The 27,825-nt window shown below is 41.0% G+C and overlaps 3 protein-coding genes across 3 annotated transcripts in view; 1 reads left to right on the top strand and 2 right to left on the bottom strand.

Annotated features, from left to right (window-relative positions):
* The window catches only part of zzef1 (zinc finger, ZZ-type with EF hand domain 1), a 36,350-nt gene extending 25,850 nt beyond the window's left edge, over positions 1 to 10,500 (bottom strand). Inside the window, exons 1-18 of the mRNA XM_022209420.2 lie at positions 9,961 to 10,500; positions 8,204 to 8,348; positions 7,890 to 8,084; positions 7,602 to 7,785; positions 7,279 to 7,478; positions 6,385 to 6,595; positions 6,125 to 6,241; positions 5,305 to 5,483; positions 4,952 to 5,050; positions 4,772 to 4,863; positions 4,522 to 4,667; positions 3,541 to 3,646; positions 3,110 to 3,328; positions 1,912 to 2,003; positions 1,519 to 1,736; positions 421 to 554; positions 269 to 339; positions 66 to 180 (exon numbers count right to left, since the gene is read on the bottom strand). Coding sequence (XP_022065112.2) covers positions 66 to 180; positions 269 to 339; positions 421 to 554; positions 1,519 to 1,736; positions 1,912 to 2,003; positions 3,110 to 3,328; positions 3,541 to 3,646; positions 4,522 to 4,667; positions 4,772 to 4,863; positions 4,952 to 5,050; positions 5,305 to 5,483; positions 6,125 to 6,241; positions 6,385 to 6,595; positions 7,279 to 7,478; positions 7,602 to 7,785; positions 7,890 to 8,084; positions 8,204 to 8,348; positions 9,961 to 10,368 — 2,931 coding nt within the window. The 5' untranslated portion in view covers positions 10,369 to 10,500. The remainder of the gene's footprint in view (positions 1 to 65; positions 181 to 268; positions 340 to 420; positions 555 to 1,518; positions 1,737 to 1,911; positions 2,004 to 3,109; positions 3,329 to 3,540; positions 3,647 to 4,521; positions 4,668 to 4,771; positions 4,864 to 4,951; positions 5,051 to 5,304; positions 5,484 to 6,124; positions 6,242 to 6,384; positions 6,596 to 7,278; positions 7,479 to 7,601; positions 7,786 to 7,889; positions 8,085 to 8,203; positions 8,349 to 9,960) is intronic.
* Positions 10,501 to 10,555: 55 nt separating this feature from the next.
* On the top strand, positions 10,556 to 13,649 carry LOC110961710 (neuferricin). Its single transcript, XM_022209423.2, has 4 exons — positions 10,556 to 10,920; positions 12,199 to 12,339; positions 12,981 to 13,167; positions 13,322 to 13,649. Exons 1-4 carry the CDS (start codon positions 10,656 to 10,658, stop codon positions 13,494 to 13,496), a joined length of 768 nt encoding a protein of 255 aa, XP_022065115.2. The 5' UTR covers positions 10,556 to 10,655; the 3' UTR covers positions 13,497 to 13,649.
* A 4-nt stretch (positions 13,650 to 13,653) lies between these two features.
* On the bottom strand, positions 13,654 to 26,647 carry ankfy1 (ankyrin repeat and FYVE domain containing 1). Its single transcript, XM_022209421.2, has 25 exons — positions 26,444 to 26,647; positions 24,404 to 24,611; positions 23,975 to 24,093; positions 23,463 to 23,598; positions 23,200 to 23,323; positions 22,307 to 22,456; positions 21,996 to 22,161; positions 21,561 to 21,765; positions 21,386 to 21,454; positions 20,680 to 20,882; positions 20,484 to 20,581; positions 19,733 to 19,934; positions 19,465 to 19,563; positions 19,203 to 19,356; positions 18,937 to 19,105; positions 18,261 to 18,379; positions 17,700 to 17,856; positions 17,373 to 17,573; positions 17,094 to 17,270; positions 16,745 to 16,892; positions 16,239 to 16,329; positions 15,876 to 16,000; positions 15,636 to 15,782; positions 15,400 to 15,490; positions 13,654 to 15,306 (listed from the first exon to the last, which is right to left on the bottom strand). The coding sequence occupies exons 1-25, from the start codon at positions 26,451 to 26,453 to the stop codon at positions 15,174 to 15,176; spliced, it is 3,501 nt and encodes a 1,166-aa protein (XP_022065113.2). The 5' UTR covers positions 26,454 to 26,647; the 3' UTR covers positions 13,654 to 15,173.
* Between the last annotated feature and the right edge of the window lie 1,178 nt (positions 26,648 to 27,825).

Here is a 27,825-nt window from a genome sequence, read left to right as displayed (position 1 = left end):
AAACAGAAATTGAGGGAAAGAACTGCTGACAAATGGTACTTAATATTATAAAACAGGTGACTCACCTCTCTGGTTGCCACCAGTAGCAACGTCTCCATGACTGACAGTATGGGGCTGATGTCAAAGTCTGAAGGAGCTCCTTTAGGAGGGAGGAGGAGAAGGCCACTTGGATCCTGGTCACTGTACAGTGAAAACACTGCTGTTACTGATCTGTTGTGATGCCTGAGGTGAATATGATGAAGTGTATGTATATCTAGAGTATGCTCACCTGAAGTAATTACAAAGAGATTCAAATGTCACCTTCACTGACTCAGGTTGATCGTCTTCAGTAATATTTTTCTGCAAAAAGGTACATTGTCATGGTAATTAGAATTAGCACTATGATTATGCTGCTCTTGATGACAATGATGAAAATCTTACCATCATGTGAAACAGTTTGTCCCTTCTGACATGTTTATCAGGGAAGAACACAGCTGCTCCGTTAAGAATGGCCTTGACCGCTTCCTTATGCAAAGCTTTTTCCACTAACGTCTCACCCTCTGGACCATCTACAACTGAAACACAGAATTCACTGATGTCATTCCTGCATTAACATTCACTAATTCTTAGAAGGTTGTTGCTAGAGGTACGGACCCGTACCCGTAGCCTGTGGACTACGGATACGGCACTTGCCATTTGCCAATCAGATACACGAGATCTGGTCACGTGACTCCCGGTAGACGCTAGCGGTACGGACCTGTACCATCGGTACTACAGGTACGGACCCTAAACCTGACCCTAACCTTAACCTTTTAAGCTGCAGTCAATTCCAGCCATTTTCAGTACAAAAAAAATCGCTAATATTCTATTTTTAAATTAAAAAAATGACGAAAAATACAGGGAATATTGGACGCGCATCGCGAGGTGCATTTCCTTGAAAACGACCTATTCGTGGATTATATACCGACTTCAAGACATGTTTTGGACAAAATAGTTTACTGGCTTGTGTCGTCTGGATGTAAAAGGTTGGATTATGGCCGTTTTTTGTGGAATATTTTCATCTGTGTGTAATAATGAACCCGGAAATGTGAGTCGCGCTGTGTGCGTTGAAGCCGTGTATCGAGAACGGATGGATGAATATTCGTTTTTGTCAGACAAATGTGTTTTTCTCACCCGCTGTGGTAATCGCATCTGAAAGTGGTTTATACCGGCGGATTCATGAGAATCTAAGCTTTCCATTGGCGTATAGTGTTTGTATAATCGCGTTTGCAGCCGTCGGACATTCTTGAAATTCCTATGCAAATTAGTAAGTGTACCGCCGGCGGTACACTTTTGCTTTACTCAGCTTCTTGACTCGCGAGACTCGCGTACGGGTCCGTATCTGTCTGGCAAATGGAAAGTGCCATATCCGTAGCCCACAGGCTACGGGTACGGGTCCGTATCTGTAGACACTACCTTCTTAGAAATCATTCCAGGTTTTTAATGTCCAAGGAACGTCTACAGTAAAATGCTGCAATATGAAAGCTGGCAGGTTCTTACTGTGGCACAGGTGAATGTAGAGGTCGCACACAGCCCTCATGGAATCACTAAGAGGTTCTCCACTGCTGGATGTGGATGGACAAGCCGCTGCTGTGGCACCTTGTGACCCTCTGCTCTCATCTGGGCTCCGGGGCTCCAGTGGGTTGGGCAGCATGGGGAAACAGTTCTGCATAAGTTGGAGCAGCAGCACTCTGCTCTTCAACACGTCCTCTCCCTCACTGAAACAATCACACATGTTCAGTTACAGGTGAGCCCTTAATATGGATAGATGTCTCCGACGTACTTATTCCTCATCCCACTGAATTGTAAATATTGATGTATTATGAATACAATGCTTAGTATGTGATGTAAAAACAAAACAAAAAAAACAGTAGTGGCATTAGTACTACTCACATCTCCCTGAGTTTACTGTAGAAGTTCCAGAAGAGGTTCAGGCTGAGACCACTGAAGTCCAGAAGATATTTCTGCTTGAAGTGAGAGGCATCCTGCAGACATGGACCAACGGGACAAGTTTTTGTTTGTCTTCTAGAAGCAAACTCACACAGACATAAAGCATCCATTCAACAGTACAATAAAATGAGTTGTTGCAATGTCTCTTCGTGGCCACACAGGGGCAGACTGACTCATCATACAGTCAAAAAGGCTTGATCAGCTGAGTGCTGCACTCATGGTTGTAACTTTAGTAAACTTGTGTCATCGCCCTACGAACTCTGGCTTTCCTTCATGGTGACAACTGGGTTATTGGTTGACTGTCTAAGACCCTTTGTCTGCGATTAGTAAGTATAGCTGGATGGCCAGATCCACTAAATTGTTGGTGGTTCTAAAGTTATTCCATATGAGAATGATGGAGGATGTTGAGCTTTTGAGTAGCTTTACTGCTGCAGAAATGTTTGTGGATCCATGCCCAAACAGAAATCATGGTCTAGCATACACTGTCAACAGTGATGAATATAAACAGTTGTGTGCATTTCCTAATTATGCAACGTTATTTCCATCTGGCCCAAATGGACTCCATTAAAGTTGAAGAAAAATCTCAAGGATAATTGTTACAAGTAGGACATACAAGATTGCAGTTGGGAGTGTCATCACAAAAGATCTAAATAGTAATGTAAATGGGATATTTTTGTCTTTTCTAGATGCTAATATTTTTTAAAACACTTTCTTTTTTTAAAAAAAAATGCAGTATTGTGTGTCAATTGATGAGAAATAGCAATTTTAGGATACATTTCATACAACACAATGGCAAAAACTTGAAATGGTCTGAAAACTTTCTGTATACAGGGCATATATTATTTTTGTTTGTAGTTATTCTCTATGTTACTTGCAGATGATGTTTAATCTGAGAATATTTTAAAGAGCAATAAGAAAATTTATTCAAGACTGATCATTTTTTGTACCCTTGCAATGTGTATATTCATGAAACAATTGACCAGATTTCTCACACATTTAAGATAGTCGCAAATAATAAATATTAGAATGTACTGCAATAAAATTAAAGCTTCCAATATTTTGAGCTACAGAGTAACGGTGTTTAGTAGCAATCACACTATTAATATTACTGTGGTACCGTCGTGTAGTACTAAGTATTTACCATATCACGAGTAAGCTGCTGTATGAAGAATAATGTCTTGTTAAGCAAGCAAAGGCCAGTGACAGCATCACGGTCGAAGGTCTCTCCCTCTGGACTGAGGTCATCTAGGTCTCCCAGCCTCTCTGTTCCAGGGCACAAGTAGCCACTAAAGCTGAGGGACTGCACACCGAGGCGCTCAGCTGAGTCCTGCCTGGTGCAGAGGAACTTCACCATCAGGAACTGTGAAGGCGAGGAAGCAGAGGAATGAGAAGTGTGGTGACTCGATAATTTACAGCAAATGAAAGACAGTGGAAAAAAGTCTGACCAGTTAAATTCGAGAAACACAACAGTCTTGTGGAGTAACTCATTGAGAGGAGAAATACAATACATAACAGTTAAATAATGGGGTTCAGATGATTAAAGAAAACAGAAGAACTGGATGTAGCGTGTACCTTTGCAACGCGACACTGCTGCAGCTTGATCTCCACGTCATTCCAGTCATCCTCCAGCTCAAACCAGCCAATCGGCTCGTCTTCACACTGTGCTGGAATCCTCACACTGCAGGTCAGGTGACAGCATGGTGGGTCAGCCATTAACTACATAAACCACTGAGGCAGACCCCCATACTGTTGAGGGGTATCCACAACACAAACAAAACTAACAATAATGTATTAGAAGTATTTTAGTAGACTAAGTGGTTTATTTAAGTGCTAGATTGTCCTGATTATAACATATTTAGTCGCCTGCACTCTTCAAACCCAGTACCCTTATTGTCAATCACAGCTGTCTTTTTTTTGAGCTTCGTTCAGACATGGGATACGTTACCCTGCTGGGTTAATTTGCCCGTTAAAGTGACAGCTTTCTGTAATTCAGACAGACTCAGGACAGTGACAGATAGAGTCACGGTATGTGGACAATACACACTAGATTGGACGGTACATAAAGTGGTGTAAAATGCACAGTAATGCACTAGCTGACAAAAGACAAAATCTAAATGTGCTAACAAATGATTCAACTGCATCTGACAGCTGTGTCTCTGTGCGTCAGTTAACCTGTCTAATGTGAAGAAAAGTACACAGCATGATTTGCTGTTTGATCCTGATCTATCCTGTCTCCACATAGAGAATAATTTATCATTAAAGTAATTCATGAAGTTACTGCTGTTGTTCCACGTCAGTAAATGTGCATAAATGTCTTCCTTTGGAGAAACTCATTTTCATCCTGCTGTTGTTTGATGCTGCAAGTATTTAACAAACTTAGCGGGAAAGATTTTTACAAATATCTAGAAGCAACAAATTCAACTTCAGCTTGAGTTAACATTTTGTCAAACCTGGACTACACTCATGAGTGGTGAGTGCCTGTTAAGAGTCTCTGTCTTGAATGTATAAAACTAACATATAAGGAATAGTAAACCGCTATAGAGGAATCCTTACTTGTCTTGTACAAACTCCTTATAGTCCTTGAAGTCCCAGGCATCATACTTTTTGAACCTCTTGAAATGTTTCTCTGCATCAAAAGGATCGTCTTCCTTGTAGGCAAATACCAAGCCACATTTTGCTCCAATGGCTCCTTTTCGCACCTAATAACACAAATCAGAGTGTGAGTGTGATGTACAACAAATCTGAACTAATGCCTGTGTTATCCAGTTTGCAACTGTGATGGTGAAATCACAGGGAATCTTACTTTGATCTTCATCTGAGTGACCTGGAAGTTGCTCTGGTCTTCTGTTGAGAGGATTACACTGGCTTTCCTCCTGCTGCTTTCTGTGAGAAAACCTGAGGATGATACATTCCGTTTTACTTGAGAGTTTGTTAACACTAGACTTCAAGTACAGCTGACTTCTTTTTTTGGTTTCAGTCATACCATCTCCAGTGGAAGACTCTGTCAGCATGTTCTCTGGTCCAGATTTCTCCTCTTTACTCTTTACATCACAGGCCTGTAGGTGCAGCTGTAGAGGCTTCCCTGTAATACATCAGTATTTTTAGTAACATCATGGTTAAAAATTCAATCATTTTCCATAGCGGTTGCAAGTTCATTCCTATACTGGGAAGAAATTATCATTACACTGAAGTGCAGTATTGTAAAAGAAGCAGGAATTTTCCCCTGCATTATCCACTAATGCATCTCCTCCCTAAAGGCTAAGCACTTTCTCTCTGTGGTCCATGGTTTCAAATGTCTTCAAGTAAATACGAGTGAAGGAGGGTTGGTTACGTTACCATTGCGATAAAGTAGTCGCAGGCGAACGGAGGCCATAGACACGATGAGGGAGGAGGCCTTGTACTTGGTCTCTAAATGGTCGCAGATGCAGGACAGGGCCTGTAGGACTTTTGCCACGCTGCCTCTGGCCAGGGCAAAGGCCAGGAGGGTCAACTCTGCATCAGGACTCACACAGCAGCTACATAGGAGCAACAAAACAAACACGTCTTACCACTGAAATGCTCTTTTGCTTTCCTATTTGGTCATGAATGTACATCACACTTTAAATAATAGGCTTGTTTTTCAGGGCAGTATTAATCCACTGCTAACATATCCATGTGTATACTGACAGCATTATTTGGCCCTGCAATTGTTTTTTCTGGTCATACTGACTGTAACTCTCTATTTATACATCACACTGTTTTAGGCATTTACTCGCTTCAGCTAAACATTGGAATGTATTTTTTCACAGAACAAGAATGGTGGGCGTTGTTCCATATATATATTTCATTAAAACCAGTTATAAGAATTGATTTGTCTCAGTTACTATGAACAGAAGAAGAATGTTGTACTATATACTATATTATATATTTAACAATTCTAAATGTATGTATTCATGAACTACTGTATTATTTTTGATGGTTAATTAATGATTATTTCAGTCACGCTGCTGCGATTGTGTCCGAAAGGATTACATCAAAAGGAACAGAAATAGTGTGTCATCGCTCCACTCAATCAGCACTTGATTTTAGCCTGTTTCCACTGTGATGATGTCAGCATCACGAGCTCATTGTGGCAGCGAGGGGTTAGATTGCTGATGTAATCGTTTCAGGTCCGTACTCTGCTATCCTGAGGAGGAATCCATCCACTTCCTCCAGGATGTTCAAAGAGAAGAACTTGGGGAACTCTGTGGATGACGGTGTTAGGGACAATGGTGGCATGTGCTGTAAGGCTTTTCTAGGAAGAAAACAACACAAAACAAACTTTAGAACTCGAGCACTGGACACATCATTACGGTAGAGTCAAAGGGATAATAACTAGCACATCATAATACTTAAAAACTGACTTACAAAACAAGCAAAATCAGTACTGCATCTTACTGTGTGCTCTGAAGGACAGTGTGAGCCAGTGCAGGGTTAGTCTCCATGGATGCTGTGACCAAAGAGGTGAGGAGAGCCAGGTACCAGATGGCTGAAGCATCCGAAACAGACACCTCTTTACTCTTGGTAATCTGATAGCCCAGCGTCTTCAAACCATGAATCCGTGTGTCACATCCATCGCTCAGGCACCTTTTAATGTTAATTTGGATGTCTGGGGTTTGGTGAAGAGATAGTATAGTTAGCTGAGTGATGGAATACAAAAATGCCATAGTTGGTTGCTGCAACCTCTGAGAGGGACATAAAATACACATTAAAGGAGACACAAATCTACCAATAACCTCTGGGTGCTAAATACATTTAAATGTGATGATAGTAATCTAGAAATTCATTTACAACACATAATGAATCACAAAATATAGGAATGCAATTGCTTTAGCCTGTAGTTACCGTCAAATTTCACTGCCCATTTTGTCACCACATTTTCAATATCTGCTAATATTTGACTGATCTTGCTGAAAGCCGGGTGCAATAAGTGGCTCTCAAATAATGCTGTCCTCATTCAAATACAAAGCTGTAGATAAATCAGACGTTGTGAGTTTTAGCCAAGCTTCTGCATGGCTAGATCATTTCTGAAAAGGTGGATATGTGGTCTATTGTGTCCAGATAGTCCTTTAAGACTGAAGTCAGATGAAAAAACTACACTGGTTTCTAAACTGGTTCCTTTCAATTCAAGCTAATGGGAGCTTGCATGTGGGTTCAGAGGTGAGGTACTTACTATCTGTGAGCTGAGCAAAGCTCTTCTGTAGCTGACACCATGCACTGTCTTCAGCAGAAAAATGAAAAGGACAGTTTTTCTACAAACATCGGTGACTAAGCAAACAGATGGTGACTCACAGGGGTGTGTGATGTTGGCATTCTCCAATAGGGCTACATAGCCTGTGACATTGCTTGGGATGCGGATGTCTCTGATCTCTTGCAGGGAGCGTCGGTTTTTCCCCACAGCAACTGAGACCAGCTGAGGCATATAGCTGTGGTCATTAGAAGCCACGGCAATGGCCAGACGTCTCAAAACCACATCTGGTTTCATTTTCAGTCTGGAAACAGTTTGTACAAGTTTATTCCTTGAAGTTGATAAAACACACATGGACCAAAAAGATTTCACAATTTAAGGTTCCAACATGTGAAAATGAACTGCAAAGACTCAAGTCACATTGTACCTTATCCAGTGTGATCGAGCACTGCCGTCCGACTGCCAGAATGATGCAGTTTCCCCATTTGTCATCTTGTAAATGTCAGTAACATTGGATGAGGCTTCTATTGTGCTATAGCACTGTGTGACCACCTTGACCTTGTCTACATCTGGATCTCGGTCAAGCTCTGCTCTGTACTGGATATCTAAATCTGAAAGAGACTAACTCGGATCAGGACATGTCTAAATCCTCAAGAAAACATTACAAACTTACAGTAAAATCCTATATTTAGCACTAGTCAGCTGTGGTGCTTACCTTTCTCCTTTTGCAAGAGGAACTCCAAGAAGTCCTGGACCACACTGGATCTCATGGTGCAGATGCTGTTATAGCCCTCTAAAATAGGGAAAGGGATGGCACTGCTGGGAATACGATTCCTGTGTAAAAATTTAAGGATCTTAGAGGCATGTGCTCCTAATCGATCTTTGGTCTTGGAGAATATGTCAACAAAACCTGTGGAAACAATACAAGAGAACAAATGGGACAGGGTTAATTTCTCTGGCACACGCAGGTAGGGCTTAACCAAATAAGCTTGACTTTGTTCATTCAGGTAAACAAATCAGACATCACACCTGGAGTTAGGGAGCATGCCTGTAGCTGTCTTATCACATGACTCAGCTCTCCCTGCAGATTAGCTCCATTGGAGTTCTTCAGAGCAATCAGCATACTCTCTACGTCCACCACTCCATCCCCCTCTGCATCGAACTGTCCAAATGCCTGAGATAGGGGACAAAGATTGGACATATAGTGAACTTTTATACACTGACACAATCAATTCCATACCTGCACACCATCACAAAAAACCTGCAGTAATATTACTACTCTGAAAACACAAATGGGAAAACAATTGGTAATCTTAATTTAAAGCTCACACAATTACCTCTACCTCTATGGTTTATTACTAACTTAATGACTGACTGCTTGATTTTATTTTCATGTCATGTTGTTAAGCCCCAACAGGTTTAGGAGATAAGAGTAGAAAAAGAAACCTGAACCAGAGGTGGCAAGGTAACTTAAAAAATAATTCTAAACAAATAAATTTTACTGACATTTTTTATGCTTTAGAGACAAAGGTAGAAAACTTAAAAGTGTTACAAATAAACAGTCATTCCACTCTGTCATAGTCAGTACACCAAAAAAGTTCTATATTTAGAAGTGACATTGTATTTAATACAGATGTTCTTAACTGGAAATGTGATTAAAAGTCAGCTTCTCCAAATCCACACAGCTTGCTGTCCTCCTGGATGTTTAGAAATGTGCCAACATCAAGGGCGGGTGAAAAAAGATTATTGCTCTCAACTGTGCATTCAAAGACCTTTGACTCCTTGATAAGTGTGTCGCATATGAGGTCTGGGACCATGACTGTGCTTGATTTGAATGTACATAATATATTTGTTGTGGCTTTAAAAATTTCTTCAAGTCTAGTAAATATATTTCTTCTATTTGTATTTTTGCTGCATGAGAAACAGTTACTATTCATATATTAGAATTCAGCTTAATCACAACTTTTAATGGGCCACAACAGCATGAGGTTTTAAGACCCACATAATTGTGTGATCTTTTACAAAGACAAATCTTCTTATTGAGTCTATTCTGTGCCATACTCAACAAACAATTGCAAAGTGTTATTCTTTCACATTTACACCTTATTGATTCGGGAATCCAGCCTATATCACCCCGGAAAGAAGGAGCAAACTTACAAAGGCCAAAAAAAAAAAACAGTAAACTGTTCTGGTTTGTATAGAGTCTGCTTTGACTTCTATATGTCTTTTCAGTTTCAGTTATACATGTATTTGTCTGTTGAACAAGAGATCTTTTCACATGAAAAAGCCTGATCTACATGTGGATGCTAACCAGAGTTGGATGTTTGTAGGAACTAATGTGCCATGCAGTATTTAAAGCACAGCAATGGTATTCCACGTCTACCCACACAAAGCTAAATGCACACTAAAGTGCACATTCATTAGTTAACCCATTCATCTGCAGCCTTTGGCTGAAAAACAAATGTCGGACCACAAAGCAACACGTTTTGTCACAGGAGGCCAGAGCTGACAACCCAGTGACCTGCCAAGCATAGGTGACATCCTGGCAGCTCGTTTTACTGATTCACTGCATACCCTAAGATTCCTAAAGAGATGACACGACAATATTTCTAAGTATCACAAGGACTCAGTATCATATTTGCTAATTTAGTCATATTAGTCATAAACGGACGTGACAGCAGCTATCAGTGGTTCTAACCTCGTACCTGGTACCAAAGCAATCAAAGACATGACATTTCAAATCATCTTCCTGTAGGAGGTACGTTTGCTTCTGTCTGGGACTATACCTCTTCACACTCATCCCTTGAGGCGTCTCTGCTCTCCAACATTTCACAGAATTGCTCTACATTGACGGACTCCTCTCCTCGGTTCAACCGGTCCTCCAGCCACCGCATCAGGACACCCTCATTCCCGGCTAGGACAGACTCGTGGATGGCGACCCCAGAGTCGCTAATACGTGCCGCCGCTTCTCTCAGTTTCACCTGCTCCAAGAGGACCCCCGGGCTAGGTGGTCCGCCGGTGGGCACGGGTAGGTTATTCGATCCCCTTCCGCTTCTCCCGGAGCCTACACCGCCTCCGACACCGCCGCCAGTGGCCGCAGAGGCCGGACTGTCTTCCGCGAAGCCGGGGCTCTCCGTTTCTATGTCTTCCTCGTCGCCGCTGCCTCCACCACAGCCGCTCTCGGCATTCCCCATGTTTCTTTCACCGACCTAAGGCTCCCCCGAAAATCTCTGCGGCCTGCTGGGTGTCAGTTTTGCAACGGCCGTGCCGGTCTGTATACAGACCTCTCCACCGTTCACCTACAGCGGAGCTCCTCTGCTCACTACTACCGCATCGACGTACTGTACGTCAACGTGCCTCCGACGTACTCTGCCACCGTCACTGGCGCATGCGCTATGGTGTCCCTGTTCACGGAAACGCTTGCGTTGTTTTTTCAACTGTAGAGAATGTAAATAGATGACAAACCAAAAAAAAATCCCCAATGAACAGCATGCTCAGCTATGTATTAATCGCGTTTGTATCTGTGTTACTGGCAGTGCTGTTCATTCCTCGCGAGTGGTCCGTTACATTTGGATATAAGTCAAGCCAGGGGCCCTCGGCCCGGCTCCTGAGCAAGCGTGAATTATCTCTGTACGACGGGGAGGAAGGCAGCAAGGGCCTTTATCTGGCTATACTGGGGCAGGTGTTTGATGTAAGCAGGGGCCACAAGCACTATGGACCTGGTGGTGCTTATCACGTTATGGCAGGTGATCCCGGCTTCTCTTACACTAACTAATGGGCGCTCAGTACGAAACCACAGAGCTCTTTAACTGCTTTCATTGTTAATGGGGCATTCCTGGATGCATGGGCTTAGATTTACACTGAGGCTTTTCCCCCAGGTAATTTGGAGCGCTTAAATTCCTACATTCTGGTGATTTTTTTTATTCACCAATTTCTTCATTGTCTGCATCAGTGTCCGGTGAAATGACTTTATTTACATTAGGAAAATACATAGACTAAGGCACCAGGTGACAAAACAGGTTAAACTGAGGTAAGATACCTCTTTCCCTCCACGGTGATAGTGGCCATGCTTATTTTTGTATAGCTTGCCTTTGAGATCATTTACTGGTTTTATGAAATCAGATTAAGTGATTTTGAGGTGTATTGATGAAACATTTTCGACAGTAGAAAATAAGCCTCTAGAAGACATATTCAAGCTGTCAAAATGTATCGTCTCGAAAATATAACTATCAAAAATCATTTCTATGTCTGATATCTCCTGTTTATGTTGCAGATAAAGTCAGAGCAACATCAGCAATTGAAAATAATGGCAATGTTGTATGGATCAAATGGGCTTCTTGCCCAGGTTATGGGAGAAGATGCCACTTTTCAGGATTTTATATTCAGTTTTGTAATGGCAATTGCTGTCTTTTACAGTTTAATTATTCTCTAAATTTATTTGACTAAGCAAATTTCTTTTACCCCAGTCTTACCCCAGTGCGCCCTGCTATAATGGAATAATGGAATATACTGTAGTAAGGCTGTCAGGTATTCTGACTTGCTTTCAAATGTTTAAATTCCTGTAGACCAGCTTGTCTCATTTAGTATTCTCTGTTGACAACACACACATTTACTCTTTTGTTTCTTTTTTGGGGTGGGTAAGGGGGTGGGGGTGGCAAATGTACATCTGACTGTGACTATATTCACACAGATAATATTTTTTATTTTAATTAAATTATAAACTTATGTTTTTAAGCAACATTTCTGCTCATCATCTGAACTTTCTACACATTAAGAACATACCTCACATATCTGTGTTTGACATGCTAAAGAAAAAAGCCGCTTCTGCTGAAGAAACTATCATGTTTTTAAGTATTGAGGGGGAAGTATCCCTTGTGTCCCCCATGAAATTCATGCCTATGCCTGGACGCTTCCAAACCTAAATGAAAATCACCAATTCCAGACTAATAATAGTGCACAGACAGCTTTTAATATATAAGGATCCTGTATACTGTGTTATTCTAAACATGCATTTGTGCTTTTAGGCAAAGATGCCTCACTGGCCTTCATTACCGGAGACTTTACAGAGAGCGGCCTGATAGACGATGTGTCCAGTCTGTCCCCACTACAGGTGGTGGCGCTGTATGACTGGCTGGCCTTCTATCAGAGAGACTACCGAACTGTGGGTCTGTGATTCTCTTCCTTAAATTTTTAGGTTCTGGTACAACACATACATTTACTCTAAAACAGGATTACTCAGCAATTTGAGGTGTCTTTTAAAGATCAGATTACGGATCTGTGTTGTTATAAAATGTTTAAATTGCTATTATATTGTGTCCATTTTACCCATACTACAACAACTCAGTAAAATTCCTCATCGGATTTATTTTTGATTACACAACAGCCTACATAGGGCTCTGAAGACAACACCCAGATATTTCATGTTTTTCCTGAACTCGAACATGATTTTGAAGAGATGACATGCTTCGGAACACAGGACGAACAAAATTAAAAGCAGAAGTAAGATGTATAAATGAGACATTCTCAACAGAAAATGACATTTTTAGTTGCTTCTGGATGTTTATTGTAACTTGAATGAAATAGTAGTACTGCACATGGGGAACAAACAGAGTGGGACACCTCCAGAATGTATACGTTCTGGAGAGCTTAAATTTGTGGAACTACAGCCTGTGCAATATGTGAAAGCGCAGCACCCTATGATGGATGTGGTATCTTATTTAATAACTGCTGACATGCACGCTTTACATAATTCCTCTGTCAATGGGCATCCATCATCATCAGTAAAATATCTCGTGTTGAATTTCAGGTGTGGTAATAGGCCAGTTCTACAGCGACACTGGCCAGCCCACGCAGGCACTGTTGCAAGTGGAGGCATCACTAGCAGAGGGGCAGCGAATCAAGGCCCAGTCTGAGGCTGAGATGGTTCGCTTCCCTGCCTGCAACTCAGAATGGAGTGCTACCAGGGGAGGAAGAGTCTGGTGTTCCACTAAGAGGTATGGAAATAGTTCTGGCCTCATCAATTATTAATAAGCCTAAAGGGGAATAGGATTACAATGTTGCAATGTACTGCATACCTGTGGTAGAGCATTTCCTATATAAGTGGGTGAAATAAATATGTACATCAGGACTGATTGTGTTTTTCTGCAGTGGTGGAGTAGTACGAGACTGGACAGGTGTCCCACGGAAGCTGTTCTCTCCAGGCTCCAGCAGTGTTCGCTGCGTCTGTGTCGAAGACCAATCTGCAGCAGACGAAGACCCAAATTTGCAGAAATATGACAGGTGCCCTCCACATGCTGACTCATGCTATGTGGGAGAGTACTAATCTGTGGACCAGCCCAGAAAATGGACCCACTCACAGCTGTTTTGTAGCAGCACAACACTCAGGGAAACAGGGCTTTTAGCTCATAAAAATCACAGCAGTCAACTTTTCCTTTTCTTTTCTTAACAATAAAGAGGCAGAATGAGGAAATCTCAATGCATTCATTTTTGATGACCTTTATGCAAAGTTGTCCTCCCTTTCTCTAAAAGAATACACCAGGAAGAGACAGGCTAGATATCTGAGCATACAGATACAATACAATGTGCATAAAAGATTAAACAATGTGCATAAAAGATTAACAGAGGCAAGATTTAGGTTTGTCACAATGACAAGCACAAACTGCATTAAAGTACAAAACAGTTGTAGTGGTCAAAAATATCACACATTTATCTGTACAATTTAACAATACTTAAAGAGGCCCCACTACCTGGCCATCCCTCTGCTGACTCCACATTCTCCCCAATGATCAGAAATGTCATGTGATCTTGATAAAGTGCACCTGTTAGGCTTAGAAATCATGAAACGTTATATGTGACGGGTCAAGACAAGAACTTGACATGAGGCAACATCGGGGGGCTATGATCAGAACAACTTACAAGGACCTTATGTCATGTCAAAATGGAATGTAATTATTTGGTGACTGATTTTAAAGTATGATTTATGATTGGAACAATGACATAAAAAGGCTACGAATGAAATTACATGCATAGGCATATTAGGCATTTCTGGAACTGAGGAGAACTGATGAGAGAATTTTGTTTTGGGGACTACATTTATATTCCTTTCATGATTTAAAAAAAAAAAGGCTTTCTAAAGTCATATTACTTCAACTTGCCCATTTACCAATTGTGGTGAAAATCCATTTCATCTTTATCTTCTTGTACCATCTTCCACCTCTCTGATAAAGTTATACAATGACCATGTCATAAATGTGAATCTAACTAAAAGATTCAACCTCATATGGAAATTATGCTCATTTAAAAAGCAAGTTGAGTTGCTTTCCCTTTAAGTCCTCCTTGTCTGTCCCACTTTATCCAGTGAATACAGAATTGAGCTGATGGAAGAGTAAATGATGAAAGATTATAGAGAACATATGGATAATTCAGTCCCTGCAGATCAAGTGATCTAGAGGCATTTTCCAGCTTTATTCTGTTCTTGGTTAACAGCAGCCTCAGCTTTAATATGTATGCAATGTTTCATTCCGTAGTATTAAATTTTGGTCTTTGGGCAGGTAAGCAGGAATCCTGCTGATGGTGAATTATCCCAACAGAGAAAAGGAAACTCCCCCTTCCTTCCACAGGTGCTCATATCATTGGATTGACATGTCTGTGTACAACAGCTACCTTTGTGATAATAGGAGCTAACCAGCACAAATGTCACTGAGCTTGAAAAATTAAGAAACTGCGTCCAGCTGTCACCCAGTTGGAGAGCTACTTATATCCACTTTAAGATACTTTTATCGAAACAGAAACAAAAAGACAATGTTTCACTTTCTATTTGAAATGTCCTGCTAGAACATTAATAGTTTTTCATAGACTGGAATAGTATAAAGGTGATGGTCCATAACTGACTGGGAATCTCCTGTTACTGATGTCCCTTCTTCTGGTGTGCCTGAATAGCTGTGCCATGTGGGCCTGGCATGGTCAGAGCCAGAAGGTGGAAGATATCCAGGCCACGGCATTATGACACTCCGCCCAGAGTTAGTACATCAAAGCAGATGTCACACACTCTCACCGGCTTGTTCAAGTCAAACTTGATGATAGGTATCTCCTTTATAGAGCACTTGTGGCACAGCAGGCGCCCACAGTGGCGGCTGGAATGACAAGATCAATCATATCGTTACAAATAAAATGAGAAAACAAGTGAAATGAATAAAAATAAGAACATAAAAAGCCTTACTACTAACCAGTGATGTTTCCGTGTTGTAACACCAAACTTGGCACCACATTCATAGCAGTTGGATCCATCGCACCAAGGGGGCTCTTTGGACAGCATATCTTAAGAAATTAAGGATACAACCTCAGTTATTGACCGGAGATCACCACAAGGGTCAATACACCATATCCCAGCACATGGCTTCACCTGGGGCTGTCATTTTAATACATGCTGAACATCTCATGGATAACAAGTGTGAAAACTTACCTAGAAGGCGGAAGAGCAACTGTTTGGTTGCAACTTGGTAGTTGAAAATGTTAATGCCCTGATTATTATTGACGCCCAGGCGAGCCCCAGCCCTCACAATGGCACGGCACAAGTTTGCATTTCCTTTCATATAGGCCAGGAGTAGAACTGCAAGAAAACACAGGTCACGGTCTTACCCCCACAAGTGTACTGGGATGATGCATTGTTAAACACAGAGGTAATTTAAGTAAGCTACTGTACCCGTGTTCCCTTCGTTGTCTGGTTTGTCCAGAGGGTATTCAGGCATACACTCGAGGAACAACTCAAAAATGGCAGCAGCGTTCTCTTTGCCATAATGGCCTAGCACATGCATTGGTGACTGACCCCTGAGCAAACATAAGAAAAGGAACGTTAACTCTGAAGTCTGCAGCAGGTAGTCTGTTACATTCTTTTTAACTGTTGCATCTTTATGTATAAAAATCTTACATGTTACACACTGTTAAAGGTCCCATGTCATGAAAATGATTTTCATTTGTAATTCTGGAGGTGTAAAATAAAAGCTGTGAAAATATGAAGTTGCTTACTACTACTGCTATTCCTATGTGTGAAAGAAACTGAGTGTACCTGAGATTGAAGGCCTCAGCATCAATGTTGGACTCTGTGAGAAGGGTTCTGACATTGTTAAGGCGGCCCTGCATCACAGCCAGATGCAGAGCTGGGGAGACAGCAGGAAGGGCAGAAAACACTGTTATTCACAAGGATTATGATATGTTGCGGTGGTAGAGTTATAATGAATATGATAAGGACACAACAGTGAATCAAACGACTGATTGTTTTTTTTAAGCTGAACGGCGTAATATCTAGAGACTGCCAAACTGTTGGGGACACATTTTGCACTGCTTTTCTGTCAATACTGAATACTGATATCTGGAAAGAAATCCTCTGTACAATAAAAACTAAGCTCAAATGTCAAACTGTCAAAAAATGGTCAACTGAGTAATTTCCTACTGTGATTATTGTTTAGACTGGGCATTGTCAGTTTGAGTGCCATTTATTTAATAGAAGCATCTCGCATCAAAAAAACAAAAAACTAAAACAACAAAAAACAGAGGCCTCATACTGAAGAGTACCATTATTGCCATTCTCATCCTCAGCAGCAAAATCAACTCCGTTCTCCAGCAGCACAGAACAAATAGTGGCCAGATCCTGCTGGGCAGCCAAATGTAGTGCTGTCTGCCTGTGTTTGGTCAGCTCATTTACTTTGGCTCCAGCAAGCAGCTGGAAGCAGAAAAATGCAAAACAAAAACAACATCAACTGCACCACTCTTTCAAAAACACTTACATTGGCCTGAGACGATACTTTATTTACCATTTATATTTTAATGCTTTGGAAATGCAGTAATACACAATATTTGGCAAAAAAAGAACTGATCTGAATAAATAACAATGGAGAAGACTAAGAAAATGTTAAGTTTGTACCAGATTGCGGACAATAATCTCTGATCCAGCCTGGACAGCCAGGTGGAGAGGGGTGAGCTTGGCTGCATCTTGAACCCTGGAGTTGACATTAGCTTGGACACTGATGAGAAACAAGACACTTTCGATGTCTGAATTTTGCACAGCCACGTGGAGAAAATTACGCCCTTTGTTGTCAACCTGGACAGAGAGATATGTCATTTCAAGTCAGGAGAGATTAATATTTTAAGGTTCGCTTTCTATTGCTGCAGAGAAAAACTGGTGCACTCATAGCAGTGTTACCTGTTCAGCAGCACCTGGCTCCCTCTTGAGGATAGCCTCTGCTGCCTTATTGTTCTTGTGCGTCATGGCACAGGCGAAGGGGGTCATTCCTTGACGGTCACGAAGGTTGAGACGAATGTCTGGATGTGAAATGAGAAGCTGTATAATGACGTTGTGCTGGTTGCTAATGGCAGCATGGATGGGAGCTCTGCCCTCTGCATCCTGACAGAAATACACACATACAGTGTTAAAGACAGCATACACTGAAATGCCACATTAACACGAGGCAGTATGTTTTGACGGGAACAGAGCTGTATTGGCTAAAGAAGACCGACTGATGGAGCTGACCTGTGCATTAACATTCGCTCCAAACTCTAGAAGGCACTGCACCACCTCCTCCAGTCCCCAGCTGCTTGCCAGGTGGAGGGGCGTTTGTCCATCTCGGGCTTCTTCATCTCCTTCCCCATTAGCGCCAGGCCGTCTGGGGCTGTTCACATCACATCCACTATACACACATAGGGCAGACAGTAAGCCAAAACAGCTAGCTTCATCCATTTTAGCACGTAAAGCTTACAGACTGTTTCAGATATTGTTTTAGCATCTTAAACAGGTCAGCAACAGCTCTTTGAATACTGTTGCTAATACATGTCTGGAATCTAAGTTGGCAGACCAGACCTTTCAGAAACAGTTCAAAAGTGCAATATTCAAAGCAATCTATCAGAAAATGAATAATCTAACAGTGGACATTTGTTTAGCAACTGCTGTACCACATTTTAACTGTATCATAATATTGAATGGCAAATGGGAAAACTGGATTCACACAACAACTAGCAAATTGTTTTTGCCGATATACAGAGAATTCACAGTTTGGGTTAAAATATGGAGTGACAGTAAGGTGAATGTGCAGACCTGCGGATGAGGAAGCAGGCAGAAACCTCATTATTCTCATCAACAGCTCTGTGCAGAAGCGTCTGCTGGCAGCCAGAAGGCCCTGTGCTCCAACAAGTTGCATCACAGCCATGGCGGACCTGGGTGAGACAAACAGGATTCAAATTGTCAAAATGCAGGAAAAGATTTTTGTTTCCCAGCCACATACAAATAGAAACATATACACTGCCTGTGACAAGGCTTTAATTCAAATAATTTCTGGTGTAGTTACCAGTTTTCTGCAGCTCTTTTACAGTTATTTACTTCTTACTCTATTTGTAACAAATCCTTGTTCAATTTTAATGTTTTGGATTTAATTAATCATCAATCTGCTGAAGATGCTGCATAATATTAGACCTATAAACATCACTAATGTTTCAGTCAATAGCCATACAAGGGCAAGTGTATATTGGTTTCCATGTTGGAACCTGGATTCAGTACTGTAAAATTCTGTTTCTATTCAAAAATATTTACAATACTTACACTGAAATAAATAACTAAATGCACATAGAAATGCAGATGATTCCAGGTACATCCAAAGCAAAGACTCAACCTAACAAAGCATTGTGTGGGTGTAACACATAACGACTGGCAGTCGTTCAGTGTGGAGCTTATAGAGCATCATTATTTCTCAAGTGTTTGCAATGCATTTGCCTACCAGTGTAGAAGCAATATCTTCCAGGCCATTCTCAAGAGCCAGCCACAGTGGAGGGTCCCCTTTGTCATCCACCACAGACGTATCAGCTCCTCTTGTGCAAATGGCATCCACCACCAGTGGCAGTTGGTTACTGATAGCCAACTGCAGTGCTGTTTGTCCCTCCTGGGTCCTGGTAGTGGAGAAAAAAACAGTAAAAATACAGAAGACAACATAACAATAACAGTTTAACAACCTTCTGCTCAACTTAAACATGTTCCCAGCATTACCGAACATTGATGTCTGCCTGATGTTCAAGAAGGAAGAGTGCACCCTTGCTGTCCTGTCTTTGGATGGCCATGTGAAGCAGGGTTTGTCCATTGGACATAGTATCATTGATAGAAGCCCCTGAGCCCAGCAGCTGAGCTGCTATGGTGTGCATACCTGATGGGGATAGATTTAATTTAGTAAACATCATATATATCAAGATCAATTTGATATTGCAGAAACAAGTGTGTTACACTTCCCCAGTGTCAGTGTATGGCTATGTACCTGTCCAGAGGGCCAAGCCCAGGACTGTCTGGTCCATTGAGTCTTTGAGACTGAAGTCTGGAATGATCTGGAAGTTGTTGGTGGCATGAAGTGCATTCGCTGCAACAGAACCATCAAGAAAAAAAATAGAGGATCAATTTCAGGATGTTTAAGGACATTAGATTACGTGCGGGGATGTACAGCAAATATCACTTCATACTCAGCTGAAACTGTTTCCAGTTTGGTTACAGACATTTACAATTATACAACTCCCAAAACACATGCTGACCTTTTTGCTCCAGGATGACAGAGACCACATCTGGGTGGTTGTGAGCAATGGCCATGTGGAGGGGAGTCTGCATAGCCACACCAGGGGTGTCATCAGGAAGAGCCTTCTGGGTCTGCAGGTTGGGGTTGGCCCCTTGCTGAAGCAGCTCAGCTGTCAAGCTTGCCAGGCCACAGCGACAGGCTGTGTGAAGTGGGCTGTCACCCTGATAGACAGCAAAGGTTTTCAGAGGATATAGATTAGTAACAGACCAATTTCATGAACATTTTATGATTACATGGCAGCTTTATTTAGTTCCTTTTTTTAAGTCTGCAGATGTAGAAATTCAGATAGTTTCAGTTCGGGACTTATGATTGCAATCCAAAACAAGTTATTAATGCACTGATGCCATAGCCGGGATGTGTTTTATGAGGAAAGAGAGCTCTATAATAAAGAACATTCTCACTGACACAATGACAATATACATTTTTAATTCTACTTTTTCACCCATTTGTCATTTTCTCCACTCATCTGTAAAATTTTTAGGTTTTTTTTGTTGTTTAAAGCTGACTTGACATCCTTGATCCCACTGGCCTGATTTCAATAAAATGCCGAAAGGTTGATGCACTTAGCACCAAGTTCTGACCTTTGAAGAATTTCACTGATTAACCTGGGAATGCTGTAATAAAGGTCAGGATTTTAACTTCTGCTGTCTGCACAATACAGGTTTGAAACTAGATCATTTTTCATCATATAACCAAATGTTCATACACACCCATTTGTTAACGTGGTTGACTTTTGCCCCATGAGTGGCTAGGAAAAGAGCAGCAGCCTCGTTACCTGCCCGAGCTGCTCTCTGCATGAGGCAGTTTTCTGCAAGAAAGAAAATAAAGGGAGATGAAGATGGAAATGTGTTATAAGCACAAGCACCATTCCATTTAGAAATGTAAAAACAGGTTATGAAACAGCACCTGTGGCAGTGTCAGGTGCATCAGGATTGCTTCCTCTCTGGATAAGCTGGGCTGCAAAGCTATTTTCATCAAACGAGGTTCCATTCACTACTGGTGCATCATCTTCAAATGGGTTTACAGAGGTGTCTGAAGACATGGTAATGTACTGCAGTGCGAGCCACAGAGCTGTGCTACCCTCATGGTCCTTTAGTTCCAGATCAAGTCTGAAAAGATGGACAGATTACCATATTATAATCAGAACTATCTTTAGGGCTAAATGGTGACCAGGGTTGCATGACTTTAAAATGTGTCCCTTCAACTGCAGTGTGTTAAAGAGACATTTAGATATCAACATTTTTGCATTTAGATACAATAATAACACATTTTATTTGTATAGCGCTTTTCAAAACACGCAGACGGTTTACATAAAAATCATCAGACATTAAATTACAAAAATAAAACAAGAATAAAACAAGTCAAAAAACACATCACAATCATAAAACACATCATAAAAACAAGCTAATGTTATGTGATATTAACATCACTGCAGTGATTTACACAGACCTCCGATGACAGTTGGATACATTTGTTGTCAAAAATGTTCAAAAGGAACTAAAAAGAATTGGCATCCACTTTGGTCTGTTAGCTAGTTGTTGTGATCCCACAAATTCAGTTAAGTAGACATTATCATGCTGTGTGGAACTTTCCGTATCAAAGTAAAACTTACTGTTTGCACTGTAGAAGCTGGTTGAACACTGGCTCATTCCCTGATGCCACGGCTTCATGCATAGGAGTTCTTTAAAATGACAAAAGAGAAAATGAAGCACCACCATACTTTGCACAATAGTTGCCCGCTTTTGCTATCCAAAACAGTTCCTAAACCCAAAATTTATGTGACCTACCTGCCCTTGCTGTTCTGCATGTTGGGGTTGGCTCCAGTCTTGAGCAGGGCCTCTGCGATTCGTGCCATGCCACTCATCACCTCCACTGAGTGTTTCTTGGGACTGAAAGAACAGACCAAGTGAAGTGGGGTTTCTACTGCCCCCACAGTGGCCGCATTCACTTGAGCTGAGTGACGAATCAGGAAGATGGAGGCAAATTCGTCACCTGGTGGAGGAGGAAACAAAGACTAGTAACTCCAAGAAATAATTTATTCTTTCATCTGTTAAATTCAAATTCTACATTTTACAATGTAACTGTCTATACAAGAAAAAGCTTTGAGGTTTAGGGATATTTCACATGTTGAGCAAGCAACTCTCATGGTATGTATATTTTTAAGTGAAAAATATTAACACACATGGAAAACAAAAAGCATAGGGACAATAATTTCCCCCCACCTCTTTGGATGGCCTTATGTAGGAGACTCCAGCCACTCTGGTCCACCATGTCCACATCAGCTTTGTTGTTAACCAGAGTAGTGGCAATACTTTCCAATTTCCGGGAGAGCGCCAGGTCCAGTGCCAGGTCACCGTTGTTATCCAGTTCATTGAGTTTGCCAGGCAACTGAGCAGAAAAGATAACATCAATAAAAAAACTGTTTATAGCATAACAGGATCCCTTTACTGCCCCATGCTAATTGCGCTAGAACAAACTAAGGAAAAAAAATTGTCTGTGAATATTAAACAAAGGGTGTCTGTGGAGAACTGACCTGCGAGTCCATTTCAATAAGATACAAAAAGACCACATCTTCTCGCTCAACCTTGATGGCTTTGTGGAGAGGATACTCCGTTTTAGATTTGATCATCTTGTACAGAAGTTGGGCACTCATGGTGCTGAAATCTTCTTTCCTTAGATCGTCCTAAAAAACAAAGTCAGTGAAATGCAACAAGTGTCAGTCTGAAATATCAGAACTGGCCAATGATGGAGACAGGTGTCACTGATTGTTTTATTCTTGAAACTTCAAAGTTGCTTGCTTTTGTGAAAAGGCAGTGGTCAATGTTTGGACCAGTAACAGAAAAAGGAGGTGTCAGAAGCTGGTCACAGTCAACAGCAATTCACTACAGCAAATTCAGTTCAATTCAATTTTGGTCAAATTGTCTCCAGACGCCTTACAGAACCCATATTCCTGAACCCCCAGAGCAAACCCTAAGGCAACAGTGGCAAGGAAAACACCCTTTTAACAAGGAAAAAATCTTGAGCAGAAGCCGGCTCTTTGTGTGGGGGGACCCATCTGCCTGCTGGTCTACATTATTTATAAAGATAACCTTGAAAACTGGTGCAACTGGATATAGTTACTGACAGTTTTTTAATGAAGAGATGAGATTTGTGAACTAAAATAACATTGATTTGTCAAAAAGGAGTAAACACAAGGAGATTTTCCAACAACACAAAGTATGGTTAGAATCGGTTGGTAGACTGAAAAAAATCCTATTCAGATTCCTCAAATCTAATGATGCAAAAGTTAGCAGATGATTACAATATCCAGACTGCTAACAGCAGAAACAAACTGCTGCTACTGTTCAATCACACTACACCCACACACACAAACACGTCCGAAGGTGATTGCTTGGACATGCACAAAATCTGTCTTAAGGTGCTCACCCAGTGGCTGGCTATGATCTCTCCACAGTAGTTCATTAGGGTGGAGGCATTTAGCTCCTCTGCTGTTTGGTAGAAGCGAATGCAGTTCCTGACATTCACTGAGGACATCACGCCTTTTTCACACCTGTCCCAGAGGAGAATCAAAGGTACTTTTGTGTCATTAAAGCAGACGTGTTGCACTATAACATGCTAAGCAACAGTGAGGCTGCTTATATCAACAATTAAAGGCAAACCAAAACTCTGTATGCATTAATTGTGCTGACCTCTCTCTGAGCAGCTGAAGCTGGAAGCGGTTAGCCAGCTTCATTAAGTCGATAAGAAAGGCATCATCCTCACTGAGTTCCAACTCATCTGTGTATGCCCAACGCAACATTGCCATGGCAACTTCAGGTTTGCAATCTGAGAACCAATCAAGAAATATAGTTAGATATTGATAAATTACACACCTAAAAATAAATATATTTAAATCAATTTCATCTTTTTTTTGAAAAACTTCTTTCTTTGTTCTCGACAAAAATGTCTGTTCAGAGGTACTTTCACTCCTCCCAATCATGGGCTCACATTTACATAAATAATAGGCCTGGGGGCTAAACCCTCTCCAGAGAGACACTGTGGACAATATTGGACTTTGACAGTTTGCGCAAAACACTCAAAATAAATATTGCATCATTACCTACTAACCCATAATCATGTCAACTAACAGAAGGGTGAGTGGGAACCAACTGGACTTTCATTATCACTTAAGCTACACCTTTAGCACACCAGGGTTGCTCACCTGTTAGGTCCAGTTCAGAGATGGAAGCCAGGTTGGCCAGACTCCAGACATCACTGCGAGCAGCCAGCACAAACTTGTGGGCATTAAGCTGCTCCCCTGCCACTTTCACTTTCAAATCACTGCAAAACCAACACATTCATTCATGAGAAATCAAGTACATATAAAAAATATTCTACCTCTTTAACAGTGCTAAAACTAACAAAGAAACATATGCCAAGAAATCAGTATGTGCAAATGTAAATGTTTTGCTTTCAACAGTAAACAGCATAATTCTTGATGTTCTGTGAAAAGCTCTTTAGCTGCATTAATGTAGTAATACAGTGAGATTGTATCATCACAAAACAGGAAACACACTAATATAGAATAATCAGTGGGGCTGCTGGATTGGAAAAACAAACAAAATTCAGTCATTCTAACCACAATCCTCACCTGTACTGCTCCTGCTGATAGAGGTCGGCCACAATGTCCAGCAGACGGCTAATGAAGGTGTCTGCAGCTCCAGGGCTGGAAGAGCCCTGTCCAGAGGCCTGTGCAGCGAGCATGGCGCAGCGCCTCTCAGTGTCAGCCAGCTTCTGCTGCATCTTCACATACTCCTGCCTGAGCAGGGCCAGGTGCTTCTGCAGCTTGGCCACCTCCTCTGTCCCACATCAAGGTAAAAGAGACAGACAGAGGACAAAACGAGATGCAGGGATACAGAAAATACGTTACAAAGACCTATTTCTGAACACAGGTTAGAACTAGACTCTTTGAAGAACCTTTCACCTCAAAGCAAAAGGGTGATACAAAGTACAACAGTCCCACAATTCAGTACCCTATATCTGGGACTAAAGTTATAGCAATTTATTTTCTATTATGTGGTTTTACAAGAACATCAGCACTATGTAAAGACAACTCATATGGCAGTGACAGTATGACTGTAAAAAACAATGCCATAAAGGCTGCTGGCTTAAATGTGTCCCATGCCATCACTCATTTTTTACAACAGTGTCTTATAACCTGTTAAAATCATGTTTCTGTGTGCAGGTTTTCTGCAATCAAACTACAAGGACCTAATTTGCAGATCTTGACAAGTGACTTTAGTGAAATCTAAGGAGTAGGTAGGTAGTTTTGCCACACATCGCCCTGGTACTACTTGTGAAATACACTTTCTGCAGATCTTAATATTACAACACTAATTCATGTCTCAGCCAAGAGTCCACAGAGTTTCACTGAGGCCCATTTCCTTCCTTTTAAACGAGTAAAGTTTTAGTGAAGAAGGAATGCTGAGACAGCACGTTACTTTGTCCTCCCTCATAAACCGTTACTGGCAGAGCTACTGGTCATGAGGTACAAAAAGGGGGTGTTTCTAAAAACCACCTGATCAGCTCAAGACAGGAAGGGTGGTATGCTGAAGCAGCTAAAGACCAACAGAGAATGCACTGGTCAAATTTATATAATATGCCAAAATCCACTATAAATTACTCAGTGAAGCAGGCAGGAGTAATGCATCTGGAAAGCATTTACTCATATCAAACTTTGGAATGCAAATCCCCTTGCAACAGTGTGCTCTCAATCTCTCTTGTTTTGCCAGGACTTGTGAACATGATCTAGTCTCTTGCAGACACTTCACAGCAAGAAGCAATCGCACTAATTGTAAATACAACAAACTACTGTGAACCGCTGGAAACAGATACACACATTGCAACGAAAAATTTGAAGAAGCATATATGCATGCTTTTTAATACAAATCAGGTAATTCAAGGGAATGGTCAAACACTCATTTGACATGTCATAAAACATGATTTCTGCTCAGCAACTCCGTATACACCACTAACACCGCAGATTGGACTGTTTGCTCTCTGGAATCAAGTTGGTAAGCAGATTTTCCTTAAGGAGGAACACACACTCTTATGTCTCGGCCAAATATAGGTGTTGCCCTTGGACATGGCACTTCAGCCAGGTAGTGCAGATGATAGCTGACACTTAACCTGTCCTGCAAGTCTCCTGTCTTGCTTACCGTCCGTTTAACATAACTGCTGAGAAATTATGTTCACAAAGTCTCCACATGAAGCAACAGCGACGGTTAAAGGATCGTTAACTGTCACTCAACTAGATAATGTAACGTTACAGTTTGATGCGATGCATGACACTGACATTTAATTTAACACACGTTTTTCTCCACCAGCAGTCTCCCTAAAACACATTTTATTTCTGGGCAGTCCACCCTCACCAACATTTTTCTTGGCCGGTTCGGCTAACTCATAGCTATAAAATTCAGCTAGCAACATCAGAGAGAGCTAACGACAGAGCTTGCGCACTGGTAAGATGAGTGTGACAAGAAGAGTGTCGCCGCGGTTTGTATTTTCAACCATAGACACTGCACGGTTTACTTAAGTGCCAAGACATCAGCAAATTCAGTCCATCTGTTAAATAAGAACATTAGGACGAAAGGGAGTGTATCAAATACTCTGAAAAAAATCAATCTCATACCTTCCGCCATGTTGCTCAGCGTTAGCTCCGTGGCCTGATGGTGTCTATCGCGATATGATGAAGCCGCTCGTAGTAAGCAGCGGTGTTGCGTTCAAGTGATTCACAAAAATACGTTACTTAGTAGATTGTCACATGACCGTTACGATATTTCTTTAGCAAGAAATTCTCTGTATAATTTAGGTACGAGCTGTACAATCGGCTAATATCTTATAGCTCTAAAAATATACAGTTGTAGAGTACATTTTGTGTAAACAGCTCGACCTCTTTCAAGACAACAAGGGAGCAAGTTTATAGTCTGTTTTTTTCAGTTGTATATATTGAGCCTGAAGTTAATCAAATGATGCATTGGTAAACAAAATTTTACAATAAATACATAGGTATGAAAATTACTGTTTTATAACTATTTCTCAGGTAAAAACAAACTTCACTGATCAAATGGTTGCTTTCTGCCAAACCTGTAAAGACGCATGTAGTTGATGAGTATATAGTGGTAATCTCAGGTTTTGTTTGAACACTGGTAGGTGCACATTCAGCTGGTGGGTCCGCTTCAGAAAATTATTAGGGTCAAACAGTTCGTTGTCTGCATTCCAGAGAATTTTTATCCACCAATTTGCACCCTCTCTCAATGCATATGTATTGGTGTATTTGTGGGTAAGGCCTTCTGCTTTTAGCTTTTATTGGGGAGGGACAAATGCATGTGTACTAATTTAACTACTATTGAGGTGCATGTATGCCCGGTGTTCCTCCAAAAAAATATATGCCTGCAGTAGAAATAAATCTACTATTAAGTTTGTTCTATCTTACTGATCTGTTTTACCTATGTTGTATTTAAATGTTCATTAGTTTTATCTTTTTATATATATATATATATATATATATATATATATATGTATATATAATATCTAAATATATTTACTTGAGCAGACAGTAAATTAAAAACAAAATTATACAAGATAATCACATAATTCTGTTTGCGTGACAATTCAAATTGCAAAGGATTTCTAGATGACAGTGTTCTTAGAAGGAAACAAGAGTGGACAAGAGAGACTGTTCACACGGCTAACTAAAACACATTTTGTATACAGTTTACCTGCGAAAGTAGCTCTGATTAGTCAAACATTAGGCTGCTTGGGCTGTCATCAACAACAATCATCACCAAAATCCATCATAAACTATTCTTGTAACAAGTACCATACCACAACATATGATTTGAAGAGTTACCTTGCTGATAAAAAAATGCGACAATAAAGTTCAAACTCAGGAAATCCTTCTTAACTGTCTACATATCTGCAATATTCAGAGGACTTTTGAGTTACTTAAAATACAACAGATATAAACTTAAATACCCTTCTAAAATTAAATGTTGAAAGATGGAAAAGCTT

The sequence above is a fragment of the Acanthochromis polyacanthus genome, chromosome 17 (assembly GCF_021347895.1).
Source record: "Acanthochromis polyacanthus isolate Apoly-LR-REF ecotype Palm Island chromosome 17, KAUST_Apoly_ChrSc, whole genome shotgun sequence".
NCBI classification, from domain to species: domain Eukaryota; kingdom Metazoa; phylum Chordata; class Actinopteri; family Pomacentridae; genus Acanthochromis; species Acanthochromis polyacanthus.
Note: the sequence above shows the minus strand (reverse complement) of the source record. Positions and strands in the feature narration are given on the sequence as shown.

Bases quoted from the DNA above. Each gene is read 5' to 3' on its own strand.
- LOC110961710 (XM_022209423.2), top strand. From the start codon at position 10,656: ATGAACAGCATGCTCAGCTATGTATTAATCGCGTTTGTATCTGTGTTA. The intron at 12,340-12,980 runs GTCTGTGATTCT...GTTGAATTTCAG, and splicing joins GAGAGACTACCGAACTGTGG to GTGTGGTAATAGGCCAGTTC. The intron at 13,168-13,321 runs GTATGGAAATAG...GTTTTTCTGCAG, and splicing joins GTCTGGTGTTCCACTAAGAG to TGGTGGAGTAGTACGAGACT.
- ankfy1 (XM_022209421.2), bottom strand. The intron at 21,455-21,560 runs GTAGGTCACATA...GTCATTTTAAAG, and splicing joins ATGCAGAACAGCAAGGGCAG to AACTCCTATGCATGAAGCCG. The intron at 15,783-15,875 runs GTACAGTAGCTT...GTTTTCTTGCAG, and splicing joins AGACAACGAAGGGAACACGG to TTCTACTCCTGGCCTATATG.